The sequence below is a fragment of the Hippopotamus amphibius genome, chromosome X, assembly GCF_030028045.1.
Source record: "Hippopotamus amphibius kiboko isolate mHipAmp2 chromosome X, mHipAmp2.hap2, whole genome shotgun sequence".
Lineage (NCBI taxonomy): Eukaryota > Metazoa > Chordata > Mammalia > Artiodactyla > Hippopotamidae > Hippopotamus > Hippopotamus amphibius.
The window spans coordinates 94217810-94233436 of NC_080203.1; the positions used below are offsets into that span (position 1 = coordinate 94217810).

At 49.1% G+C, this 15627-nt stretch overlaps 2 protein-coding genes across 2 annotated transcripts; one reads left to right on the forward strand and one right to left on the reverse strand.

The window, feature by feature from the left end:
* The first annotated feature begins 6327 nt into the window (after positions 1-6327).
* On the forward strand, positions 6328-11330 carry PCSK1N (proprotein convertase subtilisin/kexin type 1 inhibitor). Its single transcript, XM_057718835.1, has 3 exons — positions 6328-6512; positions 10132-10604; positions 10991-11330. Exons 1-3 carry the CDS (start codon positions 6399-6401, stop codon positions 11181-11183), a joined length of 780 nt encoding a protein of 259 aa, XP_057574818.1. The 5' UTR covers positions 6328-6398; the 3' UTR covers positions 11184-11330.
* A 1116-nt stretch (positions 11331-12446) lies between these two features.
* ERAS (ES cell expressed Ras) lies at positions 12447-13148 on the reverse strand. Its single transcript, XM_057718836.1, has one exon. The coding sequence runs from the start codon at positions 13146-13148 to the stop codon at positions 12447-12449; it is 702 nt and encodes a 233-aa protein (XP_057574819.1).
* Between the last annotated feature and the right edge of the window lie 2479 nt (positions 13149-15627).

Sequence of the window (15627 nt, forward strand, 5' to 3'; positions counted from 1 at the left end):
CTCCAGGAAGATCCCACATGCCGCGGAGCAACTAAGCCCGTGTGCCAAAAAAAGAAAAAAAAAAAAAAACTGATTCACTTTGCTGTACACCTGAAACTAACACAACATTGTAAATCAACTATGCTTCAATAAGATATTTTTTAAAAAGCATGCTTTATGGTTTTTGACCTGAGAAGCTGGGTGAATGGTGGACCATTTACATAGATGGGGGACACTGAGAGAGGAATAGAGTTTCTGTTTGTTTTATTTTTCTCTTTGTGGTGGAAGGGCAGGCCTTGGGGGCAGTAAATCAATAGTTCAATTTTGGGGAAGTTAACACTGAACAGCCTATGAAACACCAAAGTGGAAATGTTGAGGAGGCAGTTGGATTTTGAATCTGGAGTGGCCCAGGCTAGAGATGTGAATTTGGAAGTATTAGTAAATACAGGCTATTTAAAGGAATTAGAGGGACTTCCCTGGTGGTCCACTGGTTAAGACTCTGTACTCCCAATGCAGGGGGCCCAGGTTCGATCCCTGGTCGGGGATTAGATCCTGCATGCATGCCGCAACTAAGAGTCTGCATGCCACAACTAAGAGTCTGCATGCCACAACTAAGAGTCTGCATGCTGCAACTAAGACTGGGTGCAGCCTAAATAAATACATTTTTTAAAAAATTAAAGGAATTAGAGTGACAGAGCTCTGGAGGCGCTCATACTGGCAATTAAGTGCTCCAGCCTGAAGCCACACAGGCTGCTTCCACTCAGTCATGAAGAAGTACAGTCCTACCATGTTCCATGGTCTTTTTTTGTTTGTTTTTTAGTTATTTTATTTTTCATTTATTGGCTGCATTGGGTCTTTGTTGCTGCGTGTGGACTTTCTGTAGTTGTGGAGAGTGGGGGCTATGCTTTGTTGCAGTGCGCGGGCTTCTTATTGCGTTGGCTTCTCTTGTTGCAGGGCAAGGGCTCTAGGCATGCGGGCTCAATAGTTGTGGCTCGGGAGCTCTGAGCGCAGGCTCAGTGGTTGTGGCGCATGGGCTTAGCTGCTCCACAGCATGCGGGATCTTCCTGGCCCAGGGCTCGAACCTGTGTCCCCTGCATTGGCAGGCAGATTCTTAACCACTGTGCCACCAAGGAAGCCCCTGTTCCATAGTCTTGAAAGGAAGAAAGAAATGAAAATCCTAGCAAACAGCAGGAATGACCACTATGGAAAGCCAATGGACTTGTTTTTACTTCTGGAAAAGTCCATCTTGGCCCCATGTATTTGGATTGTGGTTTGCTTAGCTCCTTTTTCTACATGAGTTGACTCCATCTGCGATCTCCTAGAGAATATTCAGTGCCCTGATGGCTCCCTTGAAAGCAGCACTGGCAACATGGATGGACCTGGAGATTATTATACAAGCAAAGTAAGTCAGACAGAGAAAGGCAAATATCATATGATATCGCTTATATAAGGAATCTAAAAAAAAAGGATGCAAATGAACTTATTTACAAAACAGAAATAGACTCACAGACTTAGAAGACAAACTTGGGCTTCCCTGGTGGTGCAGTGGTTAAGAATCTGCCTGCCAATGCAGGGGACATGGGCTCGATCCCTGGTCTGAGAAGATCCCACATGCCACAGAGCAACTAAGCCTGTGTGCCACAACTACTGAGCCTGCGCTCTAGAGCCCATGAGCCATAACTATTGAGCCCATGTGCCACAATGACTGAAGCCTGTGTGCCTGGAGCCTATACTCCGCAACAAGAGATGCCACTGCCACGAGAAGCCCGCGCACCACAATGACGAGTAGCCTCTACTCTCCACAACTAGAGAAAGCCGGCATGCAGCAATGAAGACCCAAACCAGACAATAAATAAAGTAAATAAATAAATTTATATTAAGAAAAAGAAAACAAACTTATGGTTACCAAAGGGGAAAGGTGGGGGGAGGGATAAACTGGGAGTCTGGCATTGACATCTACACACTCCTATATATAAAATAGGTAACAACTAGGACCTACTGTAAAAAAACAGGGAACTCTGTTCAGTATTTTGTAATAACCTAAGTGGGAAAAGAATTGGGAAAAGAATAGGTATAGGTATACATATATGTGTAACTGAATTAATTTGCTGTACACCCGAAACTAACACAACATTGTAAATAAACTATAGTCCAATATAAAATAAGAATTAAAGAAGGAAAGAAGGAAAGAAAGGCACCACTGAAGATTTTCTTTTCAGGGTATTTTTGAGGTTGCTTTGGGGGAATTTGGGGAAGAAGGAGAGGTATCGATAGATGTGTGTGCTCACTAGACCATTTTACTACACTGTCCCAGGAGGCTTCAAAATATAGCAAATCGGAATATGTCTCTGCTGTGCTTCAGGCTCACTGGCCTTACTTCACTTCCTTGAATGTGCCATGCTGCTTCTCACCTTAGATCCTTTTCTTGTGCAGTTCCCTCTGCCCAAAATGCTTTTCCCTTATACCCATCTTCCTGGGTAACTCCTCCTGGACCTTTAGTTCTCAGCATAGATACCCTTTCTCAGAGGGGGTTTTCCCAGTCCCCCTTCACTATCGGTGGTAGACCCTCTTACCGCTGGGTACTTGACATCTCTGGTGCAGAGGCTAAATTTGATTGAGTACTGCCAGAGAACTGTCCAGAATGCCTGCTCAAGCCCAGACACTCACCAACAGTATATGAAGGTTCTTGTACCCCCACATGACTGCCAACACTTCGTGTGATTCAGTTTTCTAATTTTTGCCCATATGATGGGTGTAAAGTAATATTTCACTTTTTTTTTAATTTGCACTTCTCTAATCATTAGTAAAATTGAGCATGTCTTCATATGCCTGATAACCCCATGGGTTTCCCCTTGTGTGACCTGTCTGTTCCTATCCTTTGTCAGTTTCTCTTTGGGGTTCCTGTCTTTTTCTTGCTGATTTCCCAAAGTCACCTTTATATTCCAGATGTTTAACCTCTGGTGATTTCAGCCACAGCAAATAGATATTTGCTGTTATGTCTATTAACTTTGTGTATAGGGTCTTTCATTAAACAGAAAGTGTAAACTTTTTTTTTGGCCGTGTCACGCAGCTTGTGGGATCTTATTTCCCCGACCGGGGATTGAACTCATGCCCCCTGCAGAGGAATCGGGGGTTCTAACCAATGGACCACCAGGAAATTCCCCAGAAATTGTAAATTTTGATTATGTATACTCTCATTAACATTCTTCCTTGTGGTTTGTGCTTTTGAAGTTTTGTTCAGGAAGTCCCTCCCCATCCCTTGGTCACATAGTCTATTTTTTTCTATTAATTTATAGTATTTCCTTTTACGTGAAGGTCTTTAACCCGTCTGGAGTCACTGTTTGTATATGGTGTGAGGTAGGGCCCCAGCTAATGTTCTTCCAGTTTTCCAAACACCATCTACCTTTCTGGCCTTAGAACACATCCTAATACCTGGTACGTAAAGTCTACCTTCTTTGCTTCTCTTTTTCAGAATTGATTTAGCTCTTCACAGACCTTTATTCTTTTAGATAGATATTTATTTATTGAGATATAATCCACATACCATAAAGTTCATCATTTTAAAGTGTACAATTCAATATATTCTTTCAGAGCCTTAATGTCTTCATATGTAAAGAGAACAATTTCATCTCAAGAAATTGTCATCAGGGCTACACAGTATTATAAAGGTACTTTTGAATAAAAGGAAATTAATTGTTAAAGATATATTTACTTGAAATAAAGATGTCATATATTGCACTAAAAAAAAAGTGTACCATTCAATGGTTTTTAGTATATTCAGCCGTCATCATTATCTAACACCAGAATGCTTTCATCACCTCAAAAAGAAACCCTGTGATTATTTGCAGTCACCCCCCATTCCTTCTCTTCTCTCCTCAACCCCTGGCAACCACTAATTAACTTTCCATCTCTGTGGATTTGCCTATTCTGGGCATTTCACATAACCAGAATCATGTAATATGTGGCTTTTTGTGTCTGACCTTTTTCACTTAGCATATTTTAAAGTTTCATCCATATTGCAGCACATATTAGTGCTTCATTTCTTTTTTATAGACAAGCAATATCCCATTGTATGGATATACCTCATTTTGTCTATCCATTCATCAGTTGGTAGATATTTGGGTGGTTTCTACTTGGGGGCTACTATGAAAAATGCTGCTTTTAACATTCATGTACAAGTTTTGTATGGACTCTTTATACACATTTTGAAATAAGTTTTATTGATTTTCTTTAAAATATTCAGCTGGCATTTAAATTAAGATTATATTGAAATTATATATTAATTTGGATATAATTAAAATATTTATAATATGAAATAGTCTCATCCAAGAGCATGAAATGTGTCTTCATTTATTTAGATCATCTTTTACAACTATTAATAAAGTTTAACAATTTATAGAAGTCTTTTTTCTTTTTTCTTTTTTTGGCCATGCTGCACAGCATGTGGCATCTTAGTTCCCCAACCAGGGATCAAACCCATGCCCCCTGCATTGGAAGCATGAAGTCTTATCCACTGGACAACCAGGGAAGTCTCTCTATAGAAGTCTTATTATCCCATATATACTAGCTTTCTATTGCTGTGTAACAATATTACCACAAGCTTCTCAGCTTAAAACAACATTAACTCACAGTTTCTGTGCATTGGGAGTCAGGGCACGGCTTAACTGGGTTCTCTGCTTAGGGTCTCACAAGATTGAAATGAAGGTGTTTACTAGGGCTGCAGTCTCATCTGATGCTCGACTGGGGAAGGATCTGTTTTCAAGCTCACTCAGGTTGTTGGCAGAATTAAATTCCTTGTAGTCATAGGACTGAAAGCTTCAATTTCTTGCTGGTTGGAGGCCACCCTCAGCTCCTAAAAGCCACCCTCTATTCCTTGCCATGTGAGGTTCTCCAAAGTGGCCACTTGTTTCATCAAAGCCAGCAAGGGAGTGGGAGTTGCCTCACAAGTTGATCATCTCAACGTCATTTTTAACATAATTATCTACATGTAATCATGTACATCTGGTCACCTTTGGACACACACACACACACACACACACACACACACACACACACACTCTTAAAGGGAGCGGATTACCCAAGGATGTGAACTCCAGGAGGTAAGGATCACGGGAGCCATCTTAACTGCACGTCCATTACACCATCCCTGGGTATATACTCTTCAGGTCCCATAAGGGGATGTGTATAAGGATTTTCATTGTAAAATTGTTTGTAATACTGAGGAGATAAAAGCAGTTAGAATGAATGGATTAGATATATTCACAACAACATAAACGGATCTTTCTTTTCTTCACTTTTGATTTATGCCGTTACCATACTTTGTTTTAATTCCAACGAAAATGAATATATCTTTATTTTTTATCTGATTGTAATAGTAACACATATTGATTGAATCTTTTTTTTTCAGGCAACAGAGAAAATGTAAAGGAGAATGTAACAAACCATCAGTTATCTCTTTCTGCCACCAGAAATAACCACTGACATCTCTTTCCTAACATTTTTCCCCCTATAGATACACAAATTTTACCAAAGTTTTGTTTCCTTTGATGTATCATTTTAAGTGGCTTGAAATCCTTTTGGAACAGTATATGAGTAAAATCTATCAATGTATGTATCTATGTATCTATGGATAAACAAGTAAATACATACAACAAAATAAAGACAGAGACAGAAGGAGAGTTGTGGAGATGAAGGGAGAGAAAGAAGCAGAGGCAGGGAGAGACAGATGTGAGGGGAAGACAGAGCTATGGACACATAAGGTCAGAAAGAGAAACACAAAGCCATGGAGAGATGACGATACTGGCAAAGAGACAAGGGGAGGATAGAAAGGAGCTTTTATTGAACTGCTGAATGTCATTCTTATTAAACCTTCAAAGCCACTCTGGGAGGCAATTACTAGTAACCCCTTTATGCAGGTAAGGAGCTGCACCTTAGAATGGTGAATGACCTATGTTTGGTCACATTACCTGGATTGAACCCATCACCCCGTAAAGGCCCTAGTCCATAGGGCATCTAGAACTGTTTATCCAATGAACAGTCATATATCTCCTCCCCAAGGAGGGAGAGGCGGGGACCAGACCCCCATTCCACTCCACTGAGTCAATTTTTCCTGCCTGTCTGGTGAGGCGACAGCCAGGTCTGTTGCCCTGGCAACTGCCCTCCGACTGCCATGGCAACCGCCATCGCAGGCTCCAGCTCGCCACCTTGCCCCTTGGGCATCTCCATGGCAACGGGCGGGATGGAGGCGCTGCGGGAGCTGCAAGGCTGCGCCTGCGTAGAGTGGCGGGAGGGGGTGGGCAGGGGAGGGCAGGGTATCCCGGCGTGCGCAGCCGCAGAGCACTGCATCCGTGCCCGCTAGCTCAGGTGCTGCGCACTTGCCAGTCAGTCCGCCCGTCCGGAGCCCGGCTCGCTGGGGCAGCATGGCAGGGTCGCCGCTGCTCCGCGGGCCGCGGGCCGGGGGCGTCGGCCTCTTGGTGCTGCTGCTTTTGGGCTTACTTGGGCCGCGCCCCGCGCTCTGCGCAAGGCCGGTAAAGGTGAGACCCGGGTCGGGCACGGGGCGCGGGTGGGGAGGAGGATGCTACGGGCGAGGGTCGTTGCCCGGCCGCTGGCCCTTCATCCACTCTGGCCCCGCTTCCGGGACAGGCGGAGAGATCCGCCAGGGTGGTTTGGGATCCAACGGCCAGTCTGCGCCCAGGCCATGACTGGCTTGGTCTCTTGGGTGTGCGGGTGGCAGTGTCTGGGGCTAGTCGGGCCGCCGCGCCCTGCCCATCCCGTCGCACCGGGCGCTGGGCCTGGCCTCGCCCCGCCCGCTACCATTGGCGCTGTCCAAGGGACTAGCGCGCTTTAAGGCAGGGGATGCGGGCATCGGTGTGTGTGCGCATGATGTGATGACAGGGACGTGAGGGTGTGCTCTCCCTGTGTGTGTCTTTCACTGCAAGCGCTTCCGAGCGTCCGTACCAAGGTGTCATTGTGGGTCTGGGTGTGCAATGTGTGTGTGTGATGCTTCTGCGTGTGACTTTTCTCAGTGACACTGTGTGCTTGTGAATCCTATGGTAATGGCGTGACTTATGGGCGTGTCTTTCTGTGTGTTTGTGTGTGTCTGTGTGATCTTGTTTTTGTTTGGGAGGGAGTGGTCTTTGCATCCCCGAGTGCACATCCCATTTTGGTTCTGCTGAACTGAGCGACTAGGATTTTGTATGTGTGTTCATGAGGCTGTTCCTCCGTGTTGCTTTGTGGAGCTGTGTCATTGTGGGGAGAGGAGCCATGATGCCTCTCTCTGTGCTGCATTATGTCTTTAAGGGTGGTGCGTGTTCTTGTATCAGGATGGCCTGGCGATTGTAACTGCGTGAGCATCAGTGTGCGTGAACGAGTGCAGTGCCTTGCGTGTGGATGTGGCAGTGTTGAGTTGCATATGTGACATATCAAGGCCTGTCTGTCTAAATGAGTGTGTGTGAGGCTCTGATTGATGTGTGTGATTCCCTGGGGGGTCTGAGGGGTGGTGGGCATCAGGGGCATTTGGAGCACATCCTCTTCATGAAGAGTTCAAGGCTGTCTGTGTGAAGAATGGTATTTTTCTTAACTAAATATTTTTTATGTATGACATAGTATATTTAAACGTGTGTATATACAATGTAAGAAATAATGATAAAATAACCCCCTTGTGTACCCATTACTCAGCTTAAGAAATCGAGCATGACCAACAGTTAGAAGACCCTGGTGCCTCTCCCCACGGCAGCCCCTCTCCTCCATAGTTATTATCCTGTATTTTCTGTTAATTGATCCCTCACTTTTGTTTGCAGCTTATTACGTGTGTATGTATCTCTAAACAATACCTTGTCTAGTTTTTCCTCACAGGAACGGAATCATACTGGGTGTCTGGCTTCTGGTAGTCACTAGGGGTCACTAGGAAGTCATCAGGGCGTCTGGTAGTCACAGGCAGTCTGCAGTGGAATTCTGTAGCTTGCTTGCTTTTTTTTTCCCCCTCTACATTGGTTGTGAGATTCATCCACATTGAAGTATGTGGCTTTAATTCATTTATTTTCATTGCTGCATAATATTTTATCATCCCATGAGTATACGAGTATATCATGGTTTATAGATGCAGTCTCAATACATCAGCAACAACATTTGGGTTTCCAGCTTTCCCTTCTTTTTTTCCCTCCCTTCACTTTTATGCTATTACGAACAGTGCTGCTGTAATTTTTCATGAACTTGTGTCCAGTAGTATACGTGCAAAAGCTACTCTGGGGTGTAACACCCCAGGAGTGGGGCATAGGATATGTGCATCTTTTAAGACATTGTCAAATTGTTCCTCAAAGTTATCTTGGCAATTGAGTTCCCAGCAGCTATGTAAAAGAACTTCCATTTTTTCTACATCAATGTCAACATTTAACATTATCAGACTTTAATTTTGGCAATCTTTTGGACATAGTCTTCATAGTGTATCTCACTGGTGTTTTAATTTGCCTTTCCCTGATTACTAATGAGGTTCACTATTTTTCATTTGTTTAGTAACTGTTTTTGGTTCTTTTTTGTGAAGTACTTGATCATCAGTTTTGCCTATTTTTATATTAGTTTGCTTTTCTCCTACTGCTTTTTAGGCATTCTTCGTATAATGGACATTAATCCTTTATTGACTATTTGTGTTAAAGTGTCTTCTCCTACTCTGGTTTTACTTTTTATTTTTTATGGTGTCTTAGGATAAAAAGAAACTCTTAATTTGAATGCAGTTAAATTTATTTCTCTTTTCCTTTCCATTGTTCCCAAATTTGGATCATTTGTTGTTCCTGCACAATTTATTGAAGGAGTTGGTCCTGTCCCCACTGCTCTGCAGTGTCCCCTCTGTCGTAGCAAGTGTCAATGTGTGTGGATCTGTTTCCAAGCTCTGTTCAATCTTATTCCTTCGGCTGCATCGAATCTGCAGTTTAACTTGCCCGTTTAATTTTTAATTTCATTAAAAGTATTTTTCTAGATGTTCTAGATGTTTTTTTTTCAAATCTTCATGGTCATTTTAATGGTCATATTTTCCTCTCTAATACTTTTGATACTCTTTTATTTCATTAAACTTACTGAAATTGTTTCAAAACTGCCTGAACTGAAAATTAGTCATTGGGTAATTTATTTTACAGATAGACTTGCACACGTGCCAAATGATATATGAACACGGTTATTCATTCCAACATTATTTATAAGAATAACAAAAGATTGGAAACACCCTAAATGTTCATCAATTGGACTGGTTAAATAAACTATTATACATCCATACAAAAGGGAACCAATACCAAAGAAAGGAAGGAAGGAAGAGAGAGAGAAAGGACACGCTTAAGGTACTGATCTAGATACAGATTCCAAAAAGCAAGGTGCAGAACAGTCTGCTAGCTTTTGGGTAAAACAAGTGGACAATAAGAATCTATAAAATGCAAATATAGGTTCCTGTTTCCCACAACATTAATATAGAAAAATCCATAGCTGTCATATCTACCATCGCTACTCCTATTTAAAATAAAAACAAAAACAACAGGGCTTCCAAGGTGGCGCAGTGGTTAAGAATCCGCCTGCCAAAGCAGGGGACACGGGTTCAATCCCTGCTCCAGGAAGATCCCGCATGCCGCGGAGCAACTGAGCCCGTGAGCCACAACTATTGAGCCCATGTGCTGCAACTACTGAAGCCCACGTGCCTAGTGCCCATTCCCCGCAACAACAGAAGCCACAGCAAAGAGGAGACCGCGCACCACAACGAAGAGTAGCCCCCACTCATCACAACTAAAGAAAGCCCGCGCACAGCAAAAAAAGGCCCAACACAGACAATAAAATAAATAAATAAGTTTATATACAAACAAAAAACAACAACGACAACAACAACAAAAAACCCTGCAAAACCCCCTGGTCTTCAGCAGACCGGGGCCAAGTTCTGAGTCACCAGGAAATCGTTAGAGGTGGTGAATCTAGGGGTCTTTGGTGGTCCTAAGAGTGTCCAGAGATATTTTGGAGTCTCCTTTGGCCTTAAGGGGTGTCTACTCGTATTTGAGTGGCCACGGCGCCCTTGGTGGCATCTAGGGATATTTGAGTTCCTCGGAGTCCCCCTGGTTGGGGGGGGGGTCCCTGGCCTGACGGTCGCTGACGACCTCTCCTTCCCCACCCGTCTTTCCGCAGGAGCCCCGCAGCCTGGGCGCAGCCTCGCCGCCCAAGGCTGAGGCCAGCGCTCCCCGCCGCTTCCGGCGGGCAGCGACCCGAGGAGAGGCGGCAGGGGCTGTGCAGGAGCTGGCGCGGGCGCTGGCGCACCTGCTGGAGGCCGAACGGCAGGAGCGGGCGCGGGCCGAGGCGCAGGAGGCCGAGGATCAGCAGGCGCGCGTCCTGGCGCAGCTGCTGCGAGTCTGGGGCGCACCCCGCACCAACGACCCGGCCCTGGGCCTAGAGGACGACCCCGACGCACCCGCCGCACAGCTCGCCCGTGCCCTGCTCCGCGCCCGCCTGGACCCGGCCGCCCTCGCAGCCCAGCTTGTTCCCGCCCCTGCCCCCGCCGCAGCACTCAGACCCCGACCCCCGGTCTACGACGACGGCCCCACGGGCCCCGATGCCGAGGACGCCGGCGACGAGATGCCGGACCTGGACCCGGAGCTGCTGAGGTACCCCCACAAGGGGTGGTCGGGGCGGGGGCGGGCGCCTACATCCCAGCAGGAGGCGGGAGAGGAGCGGCGGGGGCCTGCTACACTGGGTGCAGGTGCGAACACCTAGGTCCTGGAACCCTGGGAGGGAGTTTCCTAGTCCTGGACCTAGGGTGTGGAGGCAGAGATGCCTGGCAGGCGCCCTTCCTCCGACTGGGAGGCGGGCAAACTATAGTTTCAGGGATGGGAGGCGGGGACATCGGTCTCCTGAAAGCAGTGGGAAGACTGGATGGGAGGAGGCTACCAGGTCCCCAGACAGTAAGGGGTAGCGCCGTTGTCCGGGTCCTAGGGCCGGGGCGTTGACGCACGGACACGTCCTCACTGCGTTCCGCTCCGCTCCCCTGCAGGTATTTGTTGGGACGGATCCTCGCGGGAAGCTCAGACCCTGAAGCTGTGGCTGCCCCGCGTCGCCTCCGCCGCGCCGCTGACCAGGATCTGGGCCCTGAGGTCCCCCCTGAGGGCGTGCTAGGGGCCCTGCTGCGCGTGAAGCGTCTGGAGACTCCCGCACCCCAGGCGCCAGCGCGCCGCCTCCTGCCCTGAGCACTGCCTGGATCCTGCGCGCCCGCAGGCCCAGGACCGGCCCGCCCCTGACCCCCCCTCGCCCCCATATCTCCCGCCAGCCACAGTTGCTGCCCTGGAACCCCAAGGTCCCCACCCCTGACCCCATAATAAATATGATCTGAAGCAGCTATGTGCTTGAGTGGCAGTGTCTAGGGAGCTGGTGGACTGGGTGGTGATGGCTGCCCTTAGAAGAGGGGCCCCTGCCCTCCGTTCTGCACTTTTGAGACAACCCCCGCCTGTCTCTAGGCCTCGCTTGAGAATGGGGAGCCCAGAAGGCTTTGAAGCCACTTTCAGCAGCATCTTCTGGGGGTCCATCCTCCTGAGGACCAAGGGATGGTCAAGGGGTGGCTGTTTGTGAGGCGAGTAGAGCTTGGGCGGTGCTCGCTGGCATGACCTCTTACACACAGGAGCACCTGCCTCCTGATATGGGGAGGGGCTACTGGCGGGAAGAGAAAGGGAGTGGGCTGCGGGCCAAGGGGTCAGCCCTCCCAGCACTGTCACCTCCTGGTATGGAACTCTCTGGGCCTTGAGAAAGTGTATTCATCAAGGTAGGAGGATAGGATGTATTTTGTTAGCTTGATATGTAATGTTTAAATAGTTATATAGTATAGAAGCCACTATCTGTACTCTTACCCCAGCCCTGAAGGTATTGGGAGTTGGTGTGGTGGTAACTGGTTTATGGTCGTGGCCTGTGCACTGGCTATTCCCTCTGCCCCTAGTTATCCACAAGTTTTTGCCCAAATGTCACCTACTCAGTAAGGCTTTCCTTGACTTCCCTGTCACTCTATTCCTTCGCCTGCCTTTAATACATAGCTTTATGTCGTATCTACAAGGGCAGGGATTTTTCGTGTCTTGCTTGCCTCTATATCTTTTGTACCCAAAACAGGGCCTGACACACAGGATCTCCTCCACATTTCTTGAATGAAATAATTCTCACAATTCAAGTAACATTCTCCCCAGTCTCATTCCCACCTACTTGGCATGGAGGCAGCTTTGAAACCTAAGAACACCATTGGTTTAATTTTGCACAAAATCTCTCAGCTTGATATAACATAACCAACACTATGCCCCACATTGCCAAAAAGCCCATCACCAAAAGAAAACCTCCCCAGGAGAGAGGTCCATCTATCCCCAGTACACCCACAGTGTCCCACACAGCTAGTTGCTCAGGGGGGAGGGGTCTCAAGTGAAGGAACCATCACCCTGGTCTGGGGGACGGTCCACTTTTCTATACCAAGACCTTCAGGCCACAGAGCAGCCACAACGGCACATGGCCTTCTGGTGCCGGCCTTTTTCCCCGCCTGGCCCTGCCATGGCCTCCTTTGCCATGGCCTCCCGGACCCTCTGGATCTCACGGATGAGCAGAGAAAAGGCCTCCTCCACACCTTGGCGTGTCTTGGCTGAGGTCTCCACGAAAGGGGCCCCCCAGCTCTTTGCAAGGGCTGCAGCAGCGGCATGAGCATCTCCGGTGGTGGTCACAAGGTCACACTTGTTGCCCACAAGGACGAGGGGCTGGGTGTGGTGCGGGCCCCAGGTGGCCCGCATCTGCTGCAGCTGGGCTAGAGATGAGGGGTCATCGAGGGCGAAGACACCCAGCACACCATCCCCAATCGCCACACACTGGTCACGCAGGGCCCGGTGAGTGGCTTGCCCTGCCGTGTCCAGCACATTCAGAATGCAGCCTCCGTGGTCCAGGGCCATCTCCTTCCAGTAGGAATCCTGGATGGTGGGGTCGTGGTCTTCCACGAAGCACTGGTGATTCAGCTGGATGGTCAGCGCGCTCTTTCCCACTCCACTGGCGCCCACCACGACCGCCTTGTACTCAGGCAGCTGCTTGCCAACACCCCTGGAGGGTGCCGGAGCCCTGTGGCTCTGCTCCTGGGAGCTAGGGCTCCAGGTGCCCAGGCCCAGATCAAACATGCTAGGCTTTGTTGGCAGTGCCATGGCCCCAAGTGGGCAGCTCAGGGAAGAGATGTGGACAGCAGGCCCTGCAGGTGGGAAGAGAAGAAAGATAACGGGGGTAGGAGGTTGGGAGGTTAGGTGAGACCATTTAAGGGCAAGGGGACAGCCGGGTGTCATTGAATCAACATTTATTGAGTGCCTAGTGTGTGCTAATCACCTGATGTACTATATACATTACTTATGTTTATTCTCTCACTCCCTTTTACAACAGAAACTCTGTGCAGGCAGGAACTTTAAAAACAGCTTAATTTATATACCGTAAAGTTAACCTAGCTAAAGTGTATAAGTCAATGTTTTTTACTACATTCAGAGTTGTGTGACCATCACCATAATCTAATTTCAGAACATTTCCAGTCACCCGGAAAAGACACCCCCTGCCCATTAGCAGTCCCTCCCCATTCCGGAGGGAGGGCAGGGATTTCGTCGGTTTTGATTTCGTGTCACCGTTGGACCCCAGCCCAGCACTCTGCTAGTCTTAGTTTGGGCCTAGCAACATTCCTGCCCCCAGGAGTTTACCTTCTAAGAGATGGAGACAATAAACCAAATAGGTAAGCAAATTATGAGGTCTGTTAGCCATTATCATTGGAATTTAGTCTTTATTACTTATTCAACATACAGCTATTGAGAACCTACTGTGTGGCAAGGACAAAGAGGTGGGGAAAAAACAGATTAACAAACTCTGGCTCTCAAGAATGTGACGTTCTGGTCAGGAAGACAGACAACAACAAAGTAAATAACTAAAAGATGTTTCAGCAATAGGTGATAAGCAGGCAGAAGGTGCTTGGTTAATGTTAGGCATTTCTATTATAATTTAATTTTCATTCATTAATTCGAGGACCTTCCTGCGTGCCAGGCATTGTGATGGCTGCAGGGATGGGGGGTGGGGTGGGGGGGCGTGAGGTGTGGGGGTGGGGATATGGCTGAGAACAAAATAGACTAAAGTCCCTGCCCTTGGGAGGATTAGATTCTGGAAGTGAGAAAGAGACAATAAACAAGATAAGCAAGTAAATTACCATGTAGTCAGAAGAGGATGGGCACACAGCAGGTGCTCAATTAGCGTTCACTATTAATAGCAAGTCACCATTAACCCATTCAATACACATCCTGGTCTTGGTACCAGTGTGTGGCCTCAGGAAATGCATCATAATGGCTGCAGCTCCAAGTCTCCCAAGAAGCCTTGGGGCAGTGGCCCCTGGGGGCAGGTGGTGGGTTTGAGGGAAGAGGGGGAGGGGATGGTGGTGGGGATGGTTCTGTGGAATTTTGGATCCAGCGGTCAGAGTTGGGGGGCCAGGTCCCAGGTGGGGATCCAGCTGTGGGGCCCTCAGCCCAGAGAGGATCCCTGAAAGGAGTTGTGGAATGTGCTCGCCCAGGAAGAAGGGGGCCATGATGAGAGGTTAGCAGAGGAGGGAACTCTGCTCCCTCTGGTTGGGGGCAGAAACGGGAGAAGATCTGGCTGTGAGGGCAGCGAGGAGGCCAGGGCAGTAGTGGGCGACCTGGACGAGCCGGGTGGGATTCAGGTATGTTCCGAGGGCTGGCCTGATGATTCGCTGAGGGATTGGGAGGAAGGGGAGGGAGACCAGGCGGCTGGAGAGGTGGGCGCTGTCACCTGAGGCGGGGCCAGGTGAGGGGAGCCCTCGCTCTGAGGGAGGGTCGCCGAGGCTGACGAGAGCAGTGGGCACTGGCACCCAAGCGCCCGCCGAGCCCCTCCCCCACCCCGACACCCAGCGTGGCGCTGAGCTGACGCCGCCACGGCCGCTTTGTCAACGAAGAACCGCGAAGCTCGGGGAAGTGAGCTGCGGTGACCGGCCCGAGGTCACACAGCCCACCTCAGGGCGATACGAAAATAGGAAAGTACCGTGGTGCCAAATGCCATGGGAGCGTCGTCGGGGCCCCTCCTCCACGCCCAGACCCCTTCCTTTGTGTCGCCTCCCTGACGAGGGGGGGGGCGCACCCCCCCCCCGCCCCCCAGCACAGTCCCTTCTACCTCATGCCAGGCTGGGCACACGCATCCTTTAAGCCCTATGTCTGGGAGGCTGGCCAGCATGGGGCTGGGGAGGAGACCCCCAGTTTCACCCCGAAGCCATGACCCCGTGCTCGGCCTGCACCTCCTCGTCCAGCTCCCGGCTCCCAGCTCACACCCTCGCCCAGGCCCGTCCTTACAAAGGCGGCCCTGGCCCCGGAGGATGGGATTCGACGGGGGAGGGTCCCCTCACACCTGACCTCGGCCGCACCCCCAAAGCCCTAAGCGGAAGGACCTCCCAAGTCAGTGCCGGGTGGGGCCTGGGCGGCTCGGCTCACCTGTGTCCTGGGAAGGCTGGTGGCGCTGGGATCAGAACCCGCCGCTGCTCTGACAGGACTGACAGGGGAGGAGACGCTCCCCCTAGTCCCAGGGGGGCGGGGTGGGGAGGGGGAGGGAGTGCGCATGCGCGGCTGGCCGCCCTCAGGCCCCTCCGCTGGCGCA

Coding starts and splice junctions, on each gene's coding strand:
- PCSK1N (XM_057718835.1), top strand. CDS start 6,399: ATGGCAGGGTCGCCGCTGCTCCGCGGGCCGCGGGCCGGGGGCGTCGGC. Junction 6,513..10,131: donor TCTGCGCAAGGCCGGTAAAG/GTGAGACCCGGG, acceptor GTCTTTCCGCAG/GAGCCCCGCAGCCTGGGCGC. Junction 10,605..10,990: donor CTGGACCCGGAGCTGCTGAG/GTACCCCCACAA, acceptor GCTCCCCTGCAG/GTATTTGTTGGGACGGATCC.
- ERAS (XM_057718836.1), bottom strand. CDS start 13,148: ATGGCACTGCCAACAAAGCCTAGCATGTTTGATCTGGGCCTGGGCACC.